Genomic DNA, 15,389 nt, shown 5'->3' with positions numbered 1-15,389 from the left:
AAATGTTTACACGAGTTATTAAATAGCAACAAAATAAAAAGATAACCAAAAAATAATACGAAACGACGGAAACATTATCAAAGTATAATTAGAAAACGTATCCTGGAATGAATCAATCATCCCAGGTGCGATGAATAAATAAATAATAATAATAAATAAAAATGTAATTAAAGTCTTGTTTTAAAATGATCTCCTTGTTTGTCCAATATACATTATAATATTAATTAGAATGTAGTTGATTCGAATGTATCGACCTTTGAAAATTAAAAAATTTGGGACGTTCTATATATTTTTTACGCTTCCTTATCTCAAAATTCGGCCATCAAAAAAAATTCGAATGTTCTAAGACATTTCGTATAATTTCATATATTTTTGCAAAATTTTTTCAATTTTCCAGTATCGAAATTTAACAATAGGAAAATTTGGGACGTATTTTTGACGTATTATGAAATTTTTTTCTTGACATTTATTCCGTTTTTATTTTCGATTTTTCAATTTAAATTTCATCATTAAAAATTGTTTTTATGTGTTTAAGCATTTTTTTTATTTTGTGATGAACAAATTTGAAAATTTTGACGTTTCTTGCTTTTTTTTGGTTTTCGTGATACTGAAATTCAGTAATCCAACGTTCTGTCTACCGTTTATTGTAATTTATCAAATTCTGGGACGCTCTGTATATTTCTAGTCGTTTTTTGCCTTTTTTCTCGATTTTTTTGTTTAAATTTTATCATAAGAAATATGGAAAACATTTTCTATGTTTTTATATGTTTATTGCACTTATACTTTTATATTGTTTTGTTGCAATTTCTAAAATTTTTACGATGTCGAAATTCAAACATTTAAAAGTGTCGTTCTGTATATTTTTGTCGTATTTTGTGATTTCACTCAAGTTTTTCTGATATTGATTAAAATCAGTAGTTAAAAGAATTCAAATTCGTCCTGTATATTATTTATTGAAGTTTAACAAATTCTTGGACGTTCTGTATATTTTTCTTTGCGTTTTTTGCATTTTTTCTGTGCTTTCTAATTGAAATTCAATTTTTAAAAATTCAGGAGTCATTTCCTATACTTTTATATGTTTTTGTTGCATTTTTTAAAAATTTTGTTATGTCGAAATTCAACTATTTAAAAATTTGGGACGTTCCGTATATTTTTCACGTATTTTGCGATTTTTTTCCAGTTTTTCTGATATTGAAAGCAAGTAATTAAGAAAACGAACGTCCTGTATCTTGGTATAGTATTTCTTGGCGTTTTTTGTCTTTTCTTTTAGTTTCTTTTTACATATATTTTCATTCAAATGTGATTATAAAAAATTTCTTTTATTTTTATACGTTTTTGTAGCACTTTTTAAATTTTGTTGTATCTAAATTTGATTATTGATAAATTTGGTACCTTCTGTATATTTTTGACGTGTTTTGCGATTGTTTTTAAGTTTTTCTGACATTGAAAGGAAATAATTAAAAAAAATTCAACAATTTCTAGGACAATCTGTATATTTTTCATGTTATTTGCTTTTTTCTCCATTTTTTAAATTGAAATTTGAGAATTGCAAAATTTTGAATTATATTTTTGATGCATTTCTTTTTTAATATCGAGATTTTATAAATGAAAAAAATATGACGTTCTGTATATTTTTCTTTGCGTTTTTTGCATTTTTTCTGTGCTTTCTAATTGAAATTCAATTTTTAAAAATTCAGGAGTCATTTCCTATACTTTTATATGTTTTTGTTGCATTTTTTAAAAATTTTGTTATGTCGAAATTCAACTATTTAAAAATTTGGGACGTTCCGTATATTTTTCACGTATTTTGCGGTTTTTTTCAAGTTTTTCTGATATTGAAAGCAAGTAATTAAGAAAACGAACGTCCTGTATCTTGGTATAGTATTTCTTGGCGTTTTTTGTCTTTTCTTTTAGTTTCTTTTTACATATATTTTCATTCAAATGTGATTATAAAAAATTTCTTTTATTTTTAGACGTTTTTGTAGCACTTTTTAAATTTTCTTGTATCTAAATTTGATTATTGATAAATTTGGTACCTTCTGTATATTTTTGACGTGTTTTGCGATTGTTTTTAAGTTTTTCTGACATTGAAAGGAAATAATTAAAAAAAATTCAACAATTTCTAGGACAATCTGTATATTTTTCATGTTATTTGCTTTTTTCTCCATTTTTTAAATTGAAATTTGAGAATTGCAAAATTTTGAATTATATTTTTGATGCATTTCTTTTTTAATATCGAGATTTTATAAATGAAAAAAATATGACGTTCTGTATATTTTTCTTTGCGTTTTTTGCATTTTTTCTGTGCTTTCTAATTGAAATTCAATTTTTAAAAATTCAGGAGTCATTTCCTATACTTTTATATGTTTTTGTTGCATTTTTTAAAAATTTTGTTATGTCGAAATTCAACTATTTAAAAATTTGGGACGTTCCGTATATTTTTCACGTATTTTGCGGTTTTTTTCAAGTTTTTCTGATATTGAAAGCAAGTAATTAAGAAAACGAACGTCCTGTATTTTGGTATAGTATTTTTTGGCGTTTTTTGTCTTTTCTTTTATTTTTTTTCCATATATTTTCATTAAAATGTGATAATAAAAAATTTCTTTTATTTTTATACGTTTTTGTAGCACTTTTTAAATTTTGTTGTATCTAAATTTGATTATTGATAAATTTGGTACCTTCTGTATATTTTTGACGTGTTTTGCGATTGTTTTTAAGTTTTTCTGACATTGAAAGGAAATAATTAAAAAAAATTCAACAATTTCTAGGACAATCTGTATATTTTTCATGTTATTTGCTTTTTTCTCCATTTTTTAAATTGAAATTTGAGAATTGCAAAATTTTGAATTATATTTTTGATGCATTTCTTTTTTAATATCGAGATTTTATAAATGAAAAAAATATGACGTTCTGTATATTTTTCTTTGCGTTTTTTGCATTTTTTCTGTGCTTTCTAATTGAAATTCAATTTTTAAAAATTCAGGAGTCATTTCCTATACTTTTATATGTTTTTGTTGCATTTTTTAAAAATTTTGTTATGTCGAAATTCAACTATTTAAAAATTTGGGACGTTCCGTATATTTTTCACGTATTTTGCGGTTTTTTTCAAGTTTTTCTGATATTGAAAGCAAGTAATTAAGAAAACGAACGTCCTGTATCTTGGTATAGTATTTCTTGGCGTTTTTTGTCTTTTCTTTTAGTTTCTTTTTACATATATTTTCATTCAAATGTGATTATAAAAAATTTCTTTTATTTTTAGACGTTTTTGTAGCACTTTTTAAATTTTCTTGTATCTAAATTTGATTATTGATAAATTTGGTACCTTCTGTATATTTTTGACGTGTTTTGCGATTGTTTTCAAGTTTTTCTGACATTGAAAGGAAATAATTAAAAAAAATTCAACAATTTCTAGGACAATCTGTATATTTTTGACGTATTTTACAAATTATCTAGATTTTGTGATATTAAAATTCAATAATCAATACTTTTGGAACAAACTTTTTCTATTCAATATAATTAAATCCAATCCTGTTTCTAAAAAAATTAAAAATAAAACATGTACAGTAAATATCGTGTCCTACTGCAAAATAATCAATAATTAGTATGAGCAGCAAGTCCGTGGTTTATTTGAGTATGAATGCAATAAAATCTAAACGACTTACACAAGCCCGGTGTCGCATTTCGTATTAGACACTTTCCCTTATGCAAAATAAATGCAAATTTCTGAAATTTTGATGGCAAGTATGTGGAATATGCACGAAAGAAAAAGTCTAACAAAGGAAAACGGTTCGGTTCGAACAATTATTCTAAAAACATTTCGAACATTCAGTAAAAAAGTCACGAACGCCATTTTGTTAATTATTGAAAGCGAACAAATTGTTTCTTAATACCACAATGGATCTTTTTTAATTTGAATCATTCTGAATATATTCAAGCACACAAGCATATTGCAAAATAAAAATCAGGTATTGGCCACTGTCACATGACAAACCCTGTATTATTTATCAACGAATTCATTCCATTTGCCTGTACCACACTGTATAAAAGAGTCGAGGTGATAATTCATTTAAAAAAATATGTTGTTGCTATTTAATATCCGAGATATGGCAACACTAACGTCAATATGTCAAATCTGTCATTGTCATCATGAAGTTTGACATTTGACACAATTCATGTTCAAAAGATGAAATGATTTTGTATGACTTTTGGTGCCACATAAACCAACACTCACAGATAAATAGTTTACGGTGTGTGATCTTAGTGGAGAATATTTTGAAAAACATTTATGGCATTTATCCAATTATGAATATTTATTTTTATTTGTTTCAAAATTTCAGTAGCAAGTGTAGTATTAGAATAGTAAAAGTTTTAGGCACTAATTTCTTTTCGTTCGTCGGTGTTATCTAAAAATAAATCAAAACAAATTCGTCATGATGAATCAATGCATGAAAATAAATAATTACACATGCATAGACTTCCATTATTTAAATGGGATTTCACGATGTAGGCGAGTGGAGACGAATAAAGATACACTTTACACACATACATACACACACACACTCACACTTTTTCTTAAAATTCCAATCATTTCTTCAAACATTGTTATCTCTCGCTTTGTCGGGTGTGTTTAGAAAATAGAATCTTTGTTCTATTCAATAATATTTTCCCATTGTTGGTAACTGTGGCAGGTTAATTATGTGCGGATTAAAATTATTCAAAGGATCTGATAAAGCCTTTTATGGGTAAGTTATTAGTTATAATTCCATATAATATATCGAATTGAATTATATTGAATTGTATATTTATTATACAAATTAGGTCATAATTCACGCAGATGAAGCTGTTATTCATCGAGTGAGTTATGATCTTTTCCACGAGATAAACACTATATTGTATCTTGGAACTACAACAACATATATTAAGATACGATTTATCATCAATTTTTGACTGTAAAAATAATATTTTGGTCTAGTACTGCAGGTATTTAAAGCCCATTCCCATTAACTTCTTTCACCTTCTTCCTCGTCTTCAATAAACTATTTCCTGGCATCTTTTAACTTCCCAACCATCCCTTTGAACCCTTATTGGGTATTTATACAGATTCTTCAGTTCTTGGTAAATCCTTTGACAGTTGATTGCTCTAGATCTTATTAACTTAATTAATTATAGATGTCTTCTTCATGGACTTCTTTATTTGTCAGGTATTAGAATTCTTTCAATACGCTATATGGTCTTTTCGAAGCATTTTATCAACATTTTCAATAGTTGGTCAAACAAGGCGAGGTTCATCTTTAAGATCAACATCACACAAATCGTGTATAGAGAGGTATACTCTTCAGGATTGGGTTATAAATTTGATTCAAGATGGCCCAGAGAACAGGGTTTGTTTTCTCTGTTTTCTCTTATGTTGGGATATATTTTAGGGCTCTTTCAGGTGTGGGATCTTATGGATTCGTTACCTATGGTGTCTCTTTCAATTCAATTAGAATAACTGCAATATCGTTAAATAAATATACTGCACCTCAATCTCCTTGATATTCATGATGTAAATTCCTAGACTGTATTTCATTTACATGAATATAATGAAAACATATTAGTTTAGCGTTTGAGCTATCGTAGAATCCATTTTTAATCAGGTTCTATTAACAATTGAATTGGTTCTACTTTTTGACTAGATTTATGAATTAAGCGAAAGGTCTTTTTTTGAGAGGGCTATTTGTAGAAGATGACGGCTTGGCTGAACAGGGAAAAGACGTACAATAAGAAAAAAACTCGTTAATCACGTTTGTTTTATTCAATTTTTATTTATATTCGAATTGCGAACTGTCTTTCGTAGGAACGGATCCATTTTTTGGTTAGGTTAGGTTTACTTTAGCTTCCCTTAGAATAGGTTTACCTCAGCTTCGATTAGGTTTATTGTAGCTTCCATTAGAATAGGTTTACTTAAGCTCCAATTAGGTTTACTTCAGCTGCGATTAGGTTTACTTTAGCTTCAACTAGGTTTACCTGAGCTTCCATTAGAATAAGTTTACTTTAGCTTCAATTAGGTTTACTTTAGCTCCCCTTAGAATAGGTTTACTTCAGCTTCAATTAGGTTTATTTTAGCTTCCATTAGAATAGGTCTACTTTAGGTTCAATTAGGTTTACCTCAGCTTCGATTAGGTTTATTTTAGCTTCCATTAGAATAGGTTTACTTCAGCTTCAATTAGGTTTACTTTAGCTTCCCTTAGAATAGGTTTACTTCAGCCAATTGGGTTTATTTTAGCTTCCATGAGAATAGGTCTACTTTAGGTTCGATTAGGTTTACCTCAACTCCGATTAGGTTTATTTTAGCTTCCATTAGAATAGGTCTACTTTAGGTTCAATTAGGTTTACCTCAGCTTCGATTAGGTTTATTTTAGCTTCCATTAGAATAGGTTTACTTCAGCTTCAATTAGGTTTACTTTAGCTTCCCTTAGAATAGGTTTACTTCAGCCAATTGGGTTTATTTTAGCTTCCATTAGAATAGGTCTACTTTAGGTTCAATTAGGTTTACCTCAGCTTCGATTAGGTTTATTTTAGCTTCCATTAGAATAGGTTTACTTCAGCTTCAATTAGGTTTACTTTAGCTTCCCTTAGAATAGGTTTACTTCAGCCAATTGGGTTTATTTTAGCTTCCATTAGAATAGGTCTACTTTAGGTTCGATTAGGTTTACCTCAACTCCGATTAGGTTTATTTTAGCTTCCATTAGAATAGGTCTACTTTAGGTTCAATTAGGTTTACCTCAGCTTCGATTAGGTTTATTTTAGCTTCCATTAGAATAGGTTTACTTCAGCTTCAATTAGGTTTACTTTAGCTTCCCTTAGAATAGGTTTACTTCAGCCAATTGGGTTTATTTTAGCTTCCATTAGAATAGGTCTACTTTAGGTTCAATTAGGTTTACCTCAGCTTCGATTAGGTTTATTTTAGCTTCCATTAGAATAGGTTTACTTCAGCTTCAATTAGGTTTACTTTAGCTTCCCTTAGAATAGGTTTACTTCAGCCAATTGGGTTTATTTTAGCTTCCATTAGAATAGGTCTACTTTAGGTTCAATTAGGTTTACCTCAGCTTCGATTAGGTTTATTTTAGCTTCGATTAGGTTTACTTAAGCTTCAATTAGGTTTATTTTAGTTTCCATTAGATTAGGTTTACTTTAGCTTCAATTAGGTTTACTTTAGCTTCGATTAGATTTACTTTAGCTTCGATTAGGTTAGTTTTACTTTAGCTTAAGCTAAGTTATCTAATCTTAATTGATTGATAATGACAGTTCATAAATTCAGTCAAAAAGCCGGAAGTACATCATTCCAATTATTGTGAGTAACAATTTTTGACAAGTAGATAAATGGATTCTACGACTTAGAAAACGCCTAATCAGCGTGGTTTTTATTATGATTCTAAACCGGGTTCTAGTTTCTTCAATTTTTAATTTAAAAACTACGAGAAACATAGAAAAAATTTTATATAAATACGTAATTTTATATTTTGTTTGTTTCAGTTTTAAAGAAGGTAAAGGAAGTCAGTATAATATACCAGGATTGGAAGCAGACGTCAAAATATCAACAAATAATGAAAACTATAAGAAAATTAAATCAGGATGAGAATTTATTTAGGAAAAAAAAATTTAAGCAATTAATATTTATAAAAAAAATTAGATGAATTCGTCAAAATTATTAATTAACTTTGTAATTGACTAAAATAAGTTTTACGTCATCCCGTTGAACTTAACTAGCAACAAATCTATTAGATTTCGAGTCCTGAATTATTTCAATGTCCTTTCAAATCCTTTTTTGTTATTTTAGCACGATTTTTTTTCATAATAATCCACAAAAAATAAAATAAAAATATTGTCGTTTTTATGACAACAAAATCGAATCAATTGTCTAGTGTATTAACCTTAAAAATGTAAATAAAAGTTGTTTTATATGAAAAAATTAATTTAAATACCTTGATTCCCATTTTTTGCTCAATAATTTCGAGAATTTTCCAGAAATATCGATGGCAGTGCGTCAGCACGATCAATATGTCACATTTAGCGATCGGACTCGTCAATTTTCAAGAAATAATTAGAGATTATGCAACTAGTAACATAGCGGCTCACACAACGACCTTTGGACTGTGCGAAGGTCGAGCATGTTTCCATCTCGAATTCTCCTCTACATAGTATCGACCGTTCTGCTAATTCTGATCCATATCAACTTTTTATAGCTTCAAAATACTTTCAATTTTTACCAAACGCAAATCCCTAGATTCATTGTACTGAACCGCTATCTCTGGGTCCGTAAGTCGTCGTAGTAAGTCAATACAGTACGTTATATTCAACGCCAAAACTCCTGGTGCAGGCACGTTCAAGCAAAAGTTGAAGGCGACGTCTGTCACCCATTACTGCGTCTGGAATTTCTCCAGTCGAATTCTACCTATTGAGGAAAATACGGGCCGAACTCGATACTATTTTTCCCCCAAAGGAATCAGAATCCTCATCAACTACAACGCCTAAACGTTCCTTATCAGTAGAGGAGAGGATCCAGGTGCGCTTTTGTCGTTGTAACTAAGTGCGTTGATTCGCGCCATTACATGGTGAAACTAGATGCTGGACGTGTGCTGAAGCGACACATTAAACAACTTTTTTCGTCCAGGGTGCTAATTCCTAGCGGTTCAACTGTTGGCATTCCTCAAGGTCGTCCTCAAAACCCTACTCCAGAGAGTCATGGTCCAGTTCCAACAGCAGCCAGCAATCAAAGAAGAGCAGCTGTCTACAACGCAAGAACTCGTTCCATTCGCACCAAAAAAACTCAGGCTCCCTCAGAGACTATATAAAATAAAGATTTTACAAATTTCATATTAGTGGGGCAGATCTGCTGTATCTACAGTTATTGTTTATTATTCCATACATAACCTCAAATTTATGCTTCACTACTTTTCTTAGGACTAATTTGACCAGACTATGAATGAATGAATTTACAACGTAATTGTTTATTAATATTTCCAATACTATGAAAAATGATCTCATGTTTACAAACATTCAGTCACTTTATTTATATCTTTTTATTATTGTAGTTTGTAGTAAAGTTATTTGCTCAATGATTTTTCTATTCGGAATCGCGGGTGTCAATTTCTGAAACTAAATATTTAGCTCAGTTTCAGAAACGCTCGAACCCATCCAATTAATATTTACGGTTTTTTTTTATCATTGTACGAGGATAGTCCCAGAAGTACCTGACCAAACGGATATTTATTTCTAGTTTCACACAATTTTCCCAACGATGTTCAATAAGTTCGATATCCCTCATTAACTGCCAGGATTAAGTCTTCATTGTTGGAGAATCTTTGACCACGGAACCAATTTTTTCAAGTCTGGGAACATAAAATAAACCGAGGGGGCTAAATCTGGCGAATAATGTGCCTGACAAATAAAATTTGCATGATCACTACGCTGTCTGTTCCATTTTGAGTAAACGCGGCAACCATCTTGTGCACAGCTTTCTGATGTACAAATTTCCAGTTAATATGCGTTGTACCGCACTTTTTAATGCTTGCAAGCTCGTCCACTGAAGTGGACGATTATCCTGTACTACTTTGTGAATTGTCTGCGATGCTGGTCAATATTTTAGAGTAGAATCTAGTTCGGCTTTTATATTGGTTGGGCTAAGGCCAACATAGGTGTTGACGTTATCGTCTACAAGTGAAAATTTAAGGTCAGGAAACAGGAAAAAGTCCCTATAAAACCTTAATTCGTTATCGACGCCAATGGAATGAAAACACATGAATTTCTAAAGCGATAAATATTTTATTTAAGGGGCAACGACAGTTGTATTTGAGTATGCGATGCCGGTGATCAATTGCTAAAAAGTAGGTAGACGAAAATTTCACTGAATTAGTTTCAAAATAATGATTTTATTTCATTGCTTCATGGTATTACAAAACGTTAATATAATATTCCGTAGCAGCAACGATTGTTTCAAATAGAATAATCGAGATTAAAGTTTCTACATACTTTCGGTTGACATGGTTAATACTTTCAAAGTGTTTCAAAAATATTTTCTCCTTTAAATACTTGAAATTATAATTTAAAATGTAATTTTTTTTAATATAGGCGTTCAGCTCTTAATGGAGAGCCCATATTTTTCTATTAAACCATATAAAATAGGAGAAGGTAGTTGTGTGGTAAAATGATGAAAGAAATATTTTTTTGGATAATCAGTATAATTATAAGAAAATATTTTAATACAATGTAACTATTATGAACGTTGAAATAGACGTATAAAATCATAAATATTATTACTTTACAAAATCAATTATTAAGATGAACATTGACATTTATAACCTGCATCGCAAAGTTGCTTTTCGGGATTGAAATAAGAATTAGTTGGACAAGAATATTTGGTTTGTATGACACGACCACTACTCAGGATGTTACACAAGAAATAAGTTTGACAAGTCTTGTCGTTTGCATTTCTGAATCTACCTTTAACAGTACAGGTGAAGTAATTTGGATCAGAATTGAAAGAACATTCATCAATAGACGTAGTATCAGTAGAAACCCCCAAAGTGCTGGTTGATTCCGTTGAATTTCCTATTGTAGTTTTGATATCATCATCTTCAGTAATCATTTCTTCTGTAGTTCCTTCGATTATGTCGGTTTTAACTCTTTCTGTGGTGATTTCAGTCATTTCTTGTGTCGTGATCGCTTCAGTTGTAGTGGTTTCTGATGAAGAACAAGGACAATCATAATCTGCATCGCAAAGTTGCTTTTCGGGATTGAAATAAGAATTAGTTGGACAAGAATATTTGGTTTGTATGACACGACCACTACTCAGGATGTTACACAAGAAATAAGTTTGACAAGTCTTGTCGTTTGCATTTCTGAATCTACCTTTAACAGTACACGTGAAGTAATTTGGATCAGAATTGAAAGAACATTCATCAATAGAGGTAGTATCAGTAGAAACCCCCAAAGTGCTGGTTGATTCCGTTGAATTTCCTATTGTAGTTTTGATATCATCATCTTCAGTAATCATTTCTTCTGTAGTTCCTTCGATTATGTCGGTTTTAACTCTTTCTGTGGTGATTTCAGTCATTTCTTGTGTCGTAATCGCTTCCGTTGTTGTAGTTTCTGATGAAGAACAAGGACAATCATAATCTGCATCGCAAAGTTGCTTTTCGGGATTGAAATAAGAATTAGTTGGACAAGAATATTTGGTTTGTATGACACGACCACTACTCAGAATGTAACACCAGAAATAAGTTTGACAAGTCTTGTCGTTTGCATTTCTGAATCTACCTTTAACAGTACAGGTGAAGTAATTTGGATCAGAATTGAAAGAACATTCATCAATAGAGGTAGTATCAGTAGAAACCCCCAAAGTGCTGGTTGATTCCGTTGAATTTCCTATTGTAGTTTTGATATCATCATCTTCAGTAATAATTTCTTCTGTAGTTCCTTCGATTATGTCGGTTTTAACTCTTTCTGTGGTGATTTCAGTCATTTCTTGTGTCGTGATCGCTTCAGTTGTAGTGGTTTCTGATGAAGAACAAGGACAATCATAATCTGCATCGCAAAGTTGCTTTTCGGGATTGAAATAAGAATTAGTTGGACAAGAATATTTGGTTTGTATGACACGACCACTACTCAGAATGTAACACCAGAAATAAGTTTGACAAGTCTTGTCGTTTGCATTTCTGAATCTACCTTTAACAGTACACGTGAAGTAATTTGGATCAGAATTGAAAGAACATTCATCAATAGAGGTAGTATCAGTAGAAACCCCCAAAGTGCTGGTTGATTCCGTTGAATTTCCTATTGTAGTTTTGATATCATCATCTTCAGTAATCATTTCTTCTGTAGTTCCTTCGATTATGTCGGTTTTAACTCTTTCTGTGGTGATTTCAGTCATTTCTTGTGTCGTGATCGCTTCAGTTGTAGTGGTTTCTGATGAAGAACAAGGACAATCATAATCTGCATCGCAAAGTTGCTTTTCGGGATTGAAATAAGAATTAGTTGGACAAGAATATTTGGTTTGTATGACACGACCACTACTCAGGATGTTACACAAGAAATAAGTCTGACAAGTCTTGTCGTTTGCATTTCTGAATCTACCTTGAACAGTACAGGTGAAGTAATTTGGATCAGAATTGAAAGAACATTCATCAATAGAGGTAGTATCAGTAGAAACCCCCAAAGTGCTGGTTGATTCCGTTGAATTTCCTATTGTAGTTTTGATATCATCATCTTCAGTAATAATTTCTTCTGTAGTTCCTTCGATTATGTCGGTTTTAACTCTTTCTGTGGTGATTTCAGTCATTTCTTGTGTCGTGATCGCTTCAGTTGTAGTGGTTTCTGATGAAGAACAAGGACAATCATAATCTGCATCGCAAAGTTGCTTTTCGGGATTGAAATAAGAATTAGTTGGACAAGAATATTTGGTTTGTATGACACGACCACTACTCAGAATGTAACACCAGAAATAAGTTTGACAAGTCTTGTCGTTTGCATTTCTGAATCTACCTTTAACAGTACACGTGAAGTAATTTGGATCAGAATTGAAAGAACATTCATCAATAGAGGTAGTATCAGTAGAAACCCCCAAAGTGCTGGTTGATTCCGTTGAATTTCCTATTGTAGTTTTGATATCATCATCTTCAGTAATCATTTCTTCTGTAGTTCCTTCGATTATGTCGGTTTTAACTCTTTCTGTGGTGATTTCAGTCATTTCTTGTGTCGTGATCGCTTCAGTTGTAGTGGTTTCTGATGAAGAACAAGGACAATCATAATCTGCATCGCAAAGTTGCTTTTCGGGATTGAAATAAGAATAAGTTGGACAAGAATATTTGGTTTGTATGACACGACCACTACTCAGGATGTTACACAAGAAATAAGTCTGACAAGTCTTGTCGTTTGCATTTCTGAATCTACCTTGAACAGTACAGGTGAAGTAATTTGGATCAGAATTGAAAGAACATTCATCAATAGAGGTAGTATCAGTAGAAACCCCCAAAGTGCTGGTTGATTCCGTTGAATTTCCTATTGTAGTTTTGATATCATCATCTTCAGTAATCATTTCTTCTGTAGTTCCTTCGATTATGTCGGTTTTAACTCTTTCTGTGGTGATTTCAGTCATTTCTTGTGTCGTGATCGCTTCAGTTGTAGTGGTTTCTGATGAAGAACAAGGACAATCATAATCTGCATCGCAAAGTTGCTTTTCGGGATTGAAATAAGAATTAGTTGGACAAGAATATTTGGTTTGTATGACACGACCACTACTCAGGATGTTACACAAGAAATAAGTTTGACAAGTCTTGTCGTTTGCATTTCTGAATCTACCTTTAACAGTACAGGTGAAGTAATTTGGATCAGAATTGAAAGAACATTCATCAATAGACGTAGTATCAGTAGAAACCCCCAAAGTGCTGGTTGATTCCGTTGAATTTCCTATTGTAGTTTTGATATCATCATCTTCAGTAATCATTTCTTCTGTAGTTCCTTCGATTATGTCGGTTTTAACTCTTTCTGTGGTGATTTCAGTCATTTCTTGTGTCGTGATCGCTTCAGTTGTAGTGGTTTCTGATGAAGAACAAGGACAATCATAATCTGCATCGCAAAGTTGCTTTTCGGGATTGAAATAAGAATTAGTTGGACAAGAATATTTGGTTTGTATGACACGACCACTACTCAGGATGTTACACAAGAAATAAGTTTGACAAGTCTTGTCGTTTGCATTTCTGAATCTACCTTTAACAGTACAGGTGAAGTAATTTGGATCAGAATTGAAAGAACATTCATCAATAGACGTAGTATCAGTAGAAACCCCCAAAGTGCTGGTTGATTCCGTTGAATTTCCTATTGTAGTTTTGATATCATCATCTTCAGTAATCATTTCTTCTGTAGTTCCTTCGATTATGTCGGTTTTAACTCTTTCTGTGGTGATTTCAGTCATTTCTTGTGTCGTGATCGCTTCAGTTGTAGTGGTTTCTGATGAAGAACAAGGACAATCATAATCTGCATCGCAAAGTTGCTTTTCGGGATTGAAATAAGAATTAGTTGGACAAGAATATTTGGTTTGTATGACACGACCACTACTCAGGATGTTACACAAGAAATAAGTTTGACAAGTCTTGTCGTTTGCATTTCTGAATCTACCTTTAACAGTACAGGTGAAGTAATTTGGATCAGAATTGAAAGAACATTCATCAATAGACGTAGTATCAGTAGAAACCCCCAAAGTGCTGGTTGATTCCGTTGAATTTCCTATTGTAGTTTTGATATCATCATCTTCAGTAATAATTTCTTCTGTAGTTCCTTCGATTATGTCGGTTTTAACTCTTTCTGTGGTGATTTCAGTCATTTCTTGTGTCGTGATCGCTTCAGTTGTAGTGGTTTCTGATGAAGAACAAGGACAATCATAATCTGCATCGCAAAGTTGCTTTTCGGGATTGAAATAAGAATTAGTTGGACAAGAATATTTGGTTTGTATGACACGACCACTACTCAGGATGTTACACAAGAAATAAGTTTGACAAGTCTTGTCGTTTGCATTTCTGAATCTACCTTTAACAGTACAGGTGAAGTAATTTGGATCAGAATTGAAAGAACATTCATCAATAGACGTAGTATCAGTAGAAACCCCCAAAGTGCTGGTTGATTCCGTTGAATTTCCTATTGTAGTTTTGATATCATCATCTTCAGTAATCATTTCTTCTGTAGTTCCTTCGATTATGTCGGTTTTAACTCTTTCTGTGGTGATTTCAGTCATTTCTTGTGTCGTGATCGCTTCAGTTGTAGTGGTTTCTGATGAAGAACAAGGACAATCATAATCTGCATCGCAAAGTTGCTTTTCGGGATTGAAATAAGAATTAGTTGGACAAGAATATTTGGTTTGTATGACACGACCACTACTCAGAATGTAACACCAGAAATAAGTTTGACAAGTCTTGTCGTTTGCATTTCTGAATCTACCTTTAACAGTACACGTGAAGTAATTTGGATCAGAATTGAAAGAACATTCATCAATAGAGGTAGTATCAGTAGAAACCCCCAAAGTGCTGGTTGATTCCGTTGAATTTCCTATTGTAGTTTTGATATCATCATCTTCAGTAATCATTTCTTCTGTAGTTCCTTCGATTATGTCGGTTTTAACTCTTTCTGTGGTGATTTCAGTCATTTCTTGTGTCGTAATCGCTTCCGTTGTTGTAGTTTCTGATGAAGAACAAGGACAATCATAATCTGCATCGCAAAGTTGCTTTTCGGGATTGAAATAAGAATTAGTTGGACAAGAATATTTGGTTTGTATGACACGACCACTACTCAGGATGTTACACAAGAAATAAGTCTGACAAGTCTTGTCGTTTGCATTTCTGAATCTACCTTTAACAGTA

At 31.7% G+C, this 15,389-nt stretch overlaps 1 protein-coding gene and 1 long non-coding RNA gene across 2 annotated transcripts; one reads left to right on the top strand and one right to left on the bottom strand.

Moving 5' to 3' along the window:
• Positions 1 to 4,194: 4,194 nt before the first annotated feature.
• LOC130902396 (uncharacterized) lies at positions 4,195 to 7,951 on the top strand. The gene is made up of 2 exons (XR_009060387.1): positions 4,195 to 4,742; positions 7,516 to 7,951. It is a non-coding gene; the product is annotated as an uncharacterized LOC130902396 (long non-coding RNA).
• Positions 7,952 to 10,201: 2,250 nt separating this feature from the next.
• Positions 10,202 to 15,339, bottom strand: LOC130902073 (serine-rich adhesin for platelets-like). Its single transcript, XM_057813882.1, has 2 exons — positions 10,679 to 15,339; positions 10,202 to 10,501 (listed from the first exon to the last, which is right to left on the bottom strand). The coding sequence occupies exons 1-2, from the start codon at positions 15,173 to 15,175 to the stop codon at positions 10,316 to 10,318; spliced, it is 4,683 nt and encodes a 1,560-aa protein (XP_057669865.1). The 5' UTR covers positions 15,176 to 15,339; the 3' UTR covers positions 10,202 to 10,315.
• Between the last annotated feature and the right edge of the window lie 50 nt (positions 15,340 to 15,389).

The sequence above is a fragment of the Diorhabda carinulata genome, chromosome X (assembly GCF_026250575.1).
Source record: "Diorhabda carinulata isolate Delta chromosome X, icDioCari1.1, whole genome shotgun sequence".
Lineage (NCBI taxonomy): Eukaryota > Metazoa > Arthropoda > Insecta > Coleoptera > Chrysomelidae > Diorhabda > Diorhabda carinulata.
The sequence above is the reverse complement of the archived record's forward strand: the minus strand, read 5'-3'. Positions and strand labels throughout refer to the sequence as shown.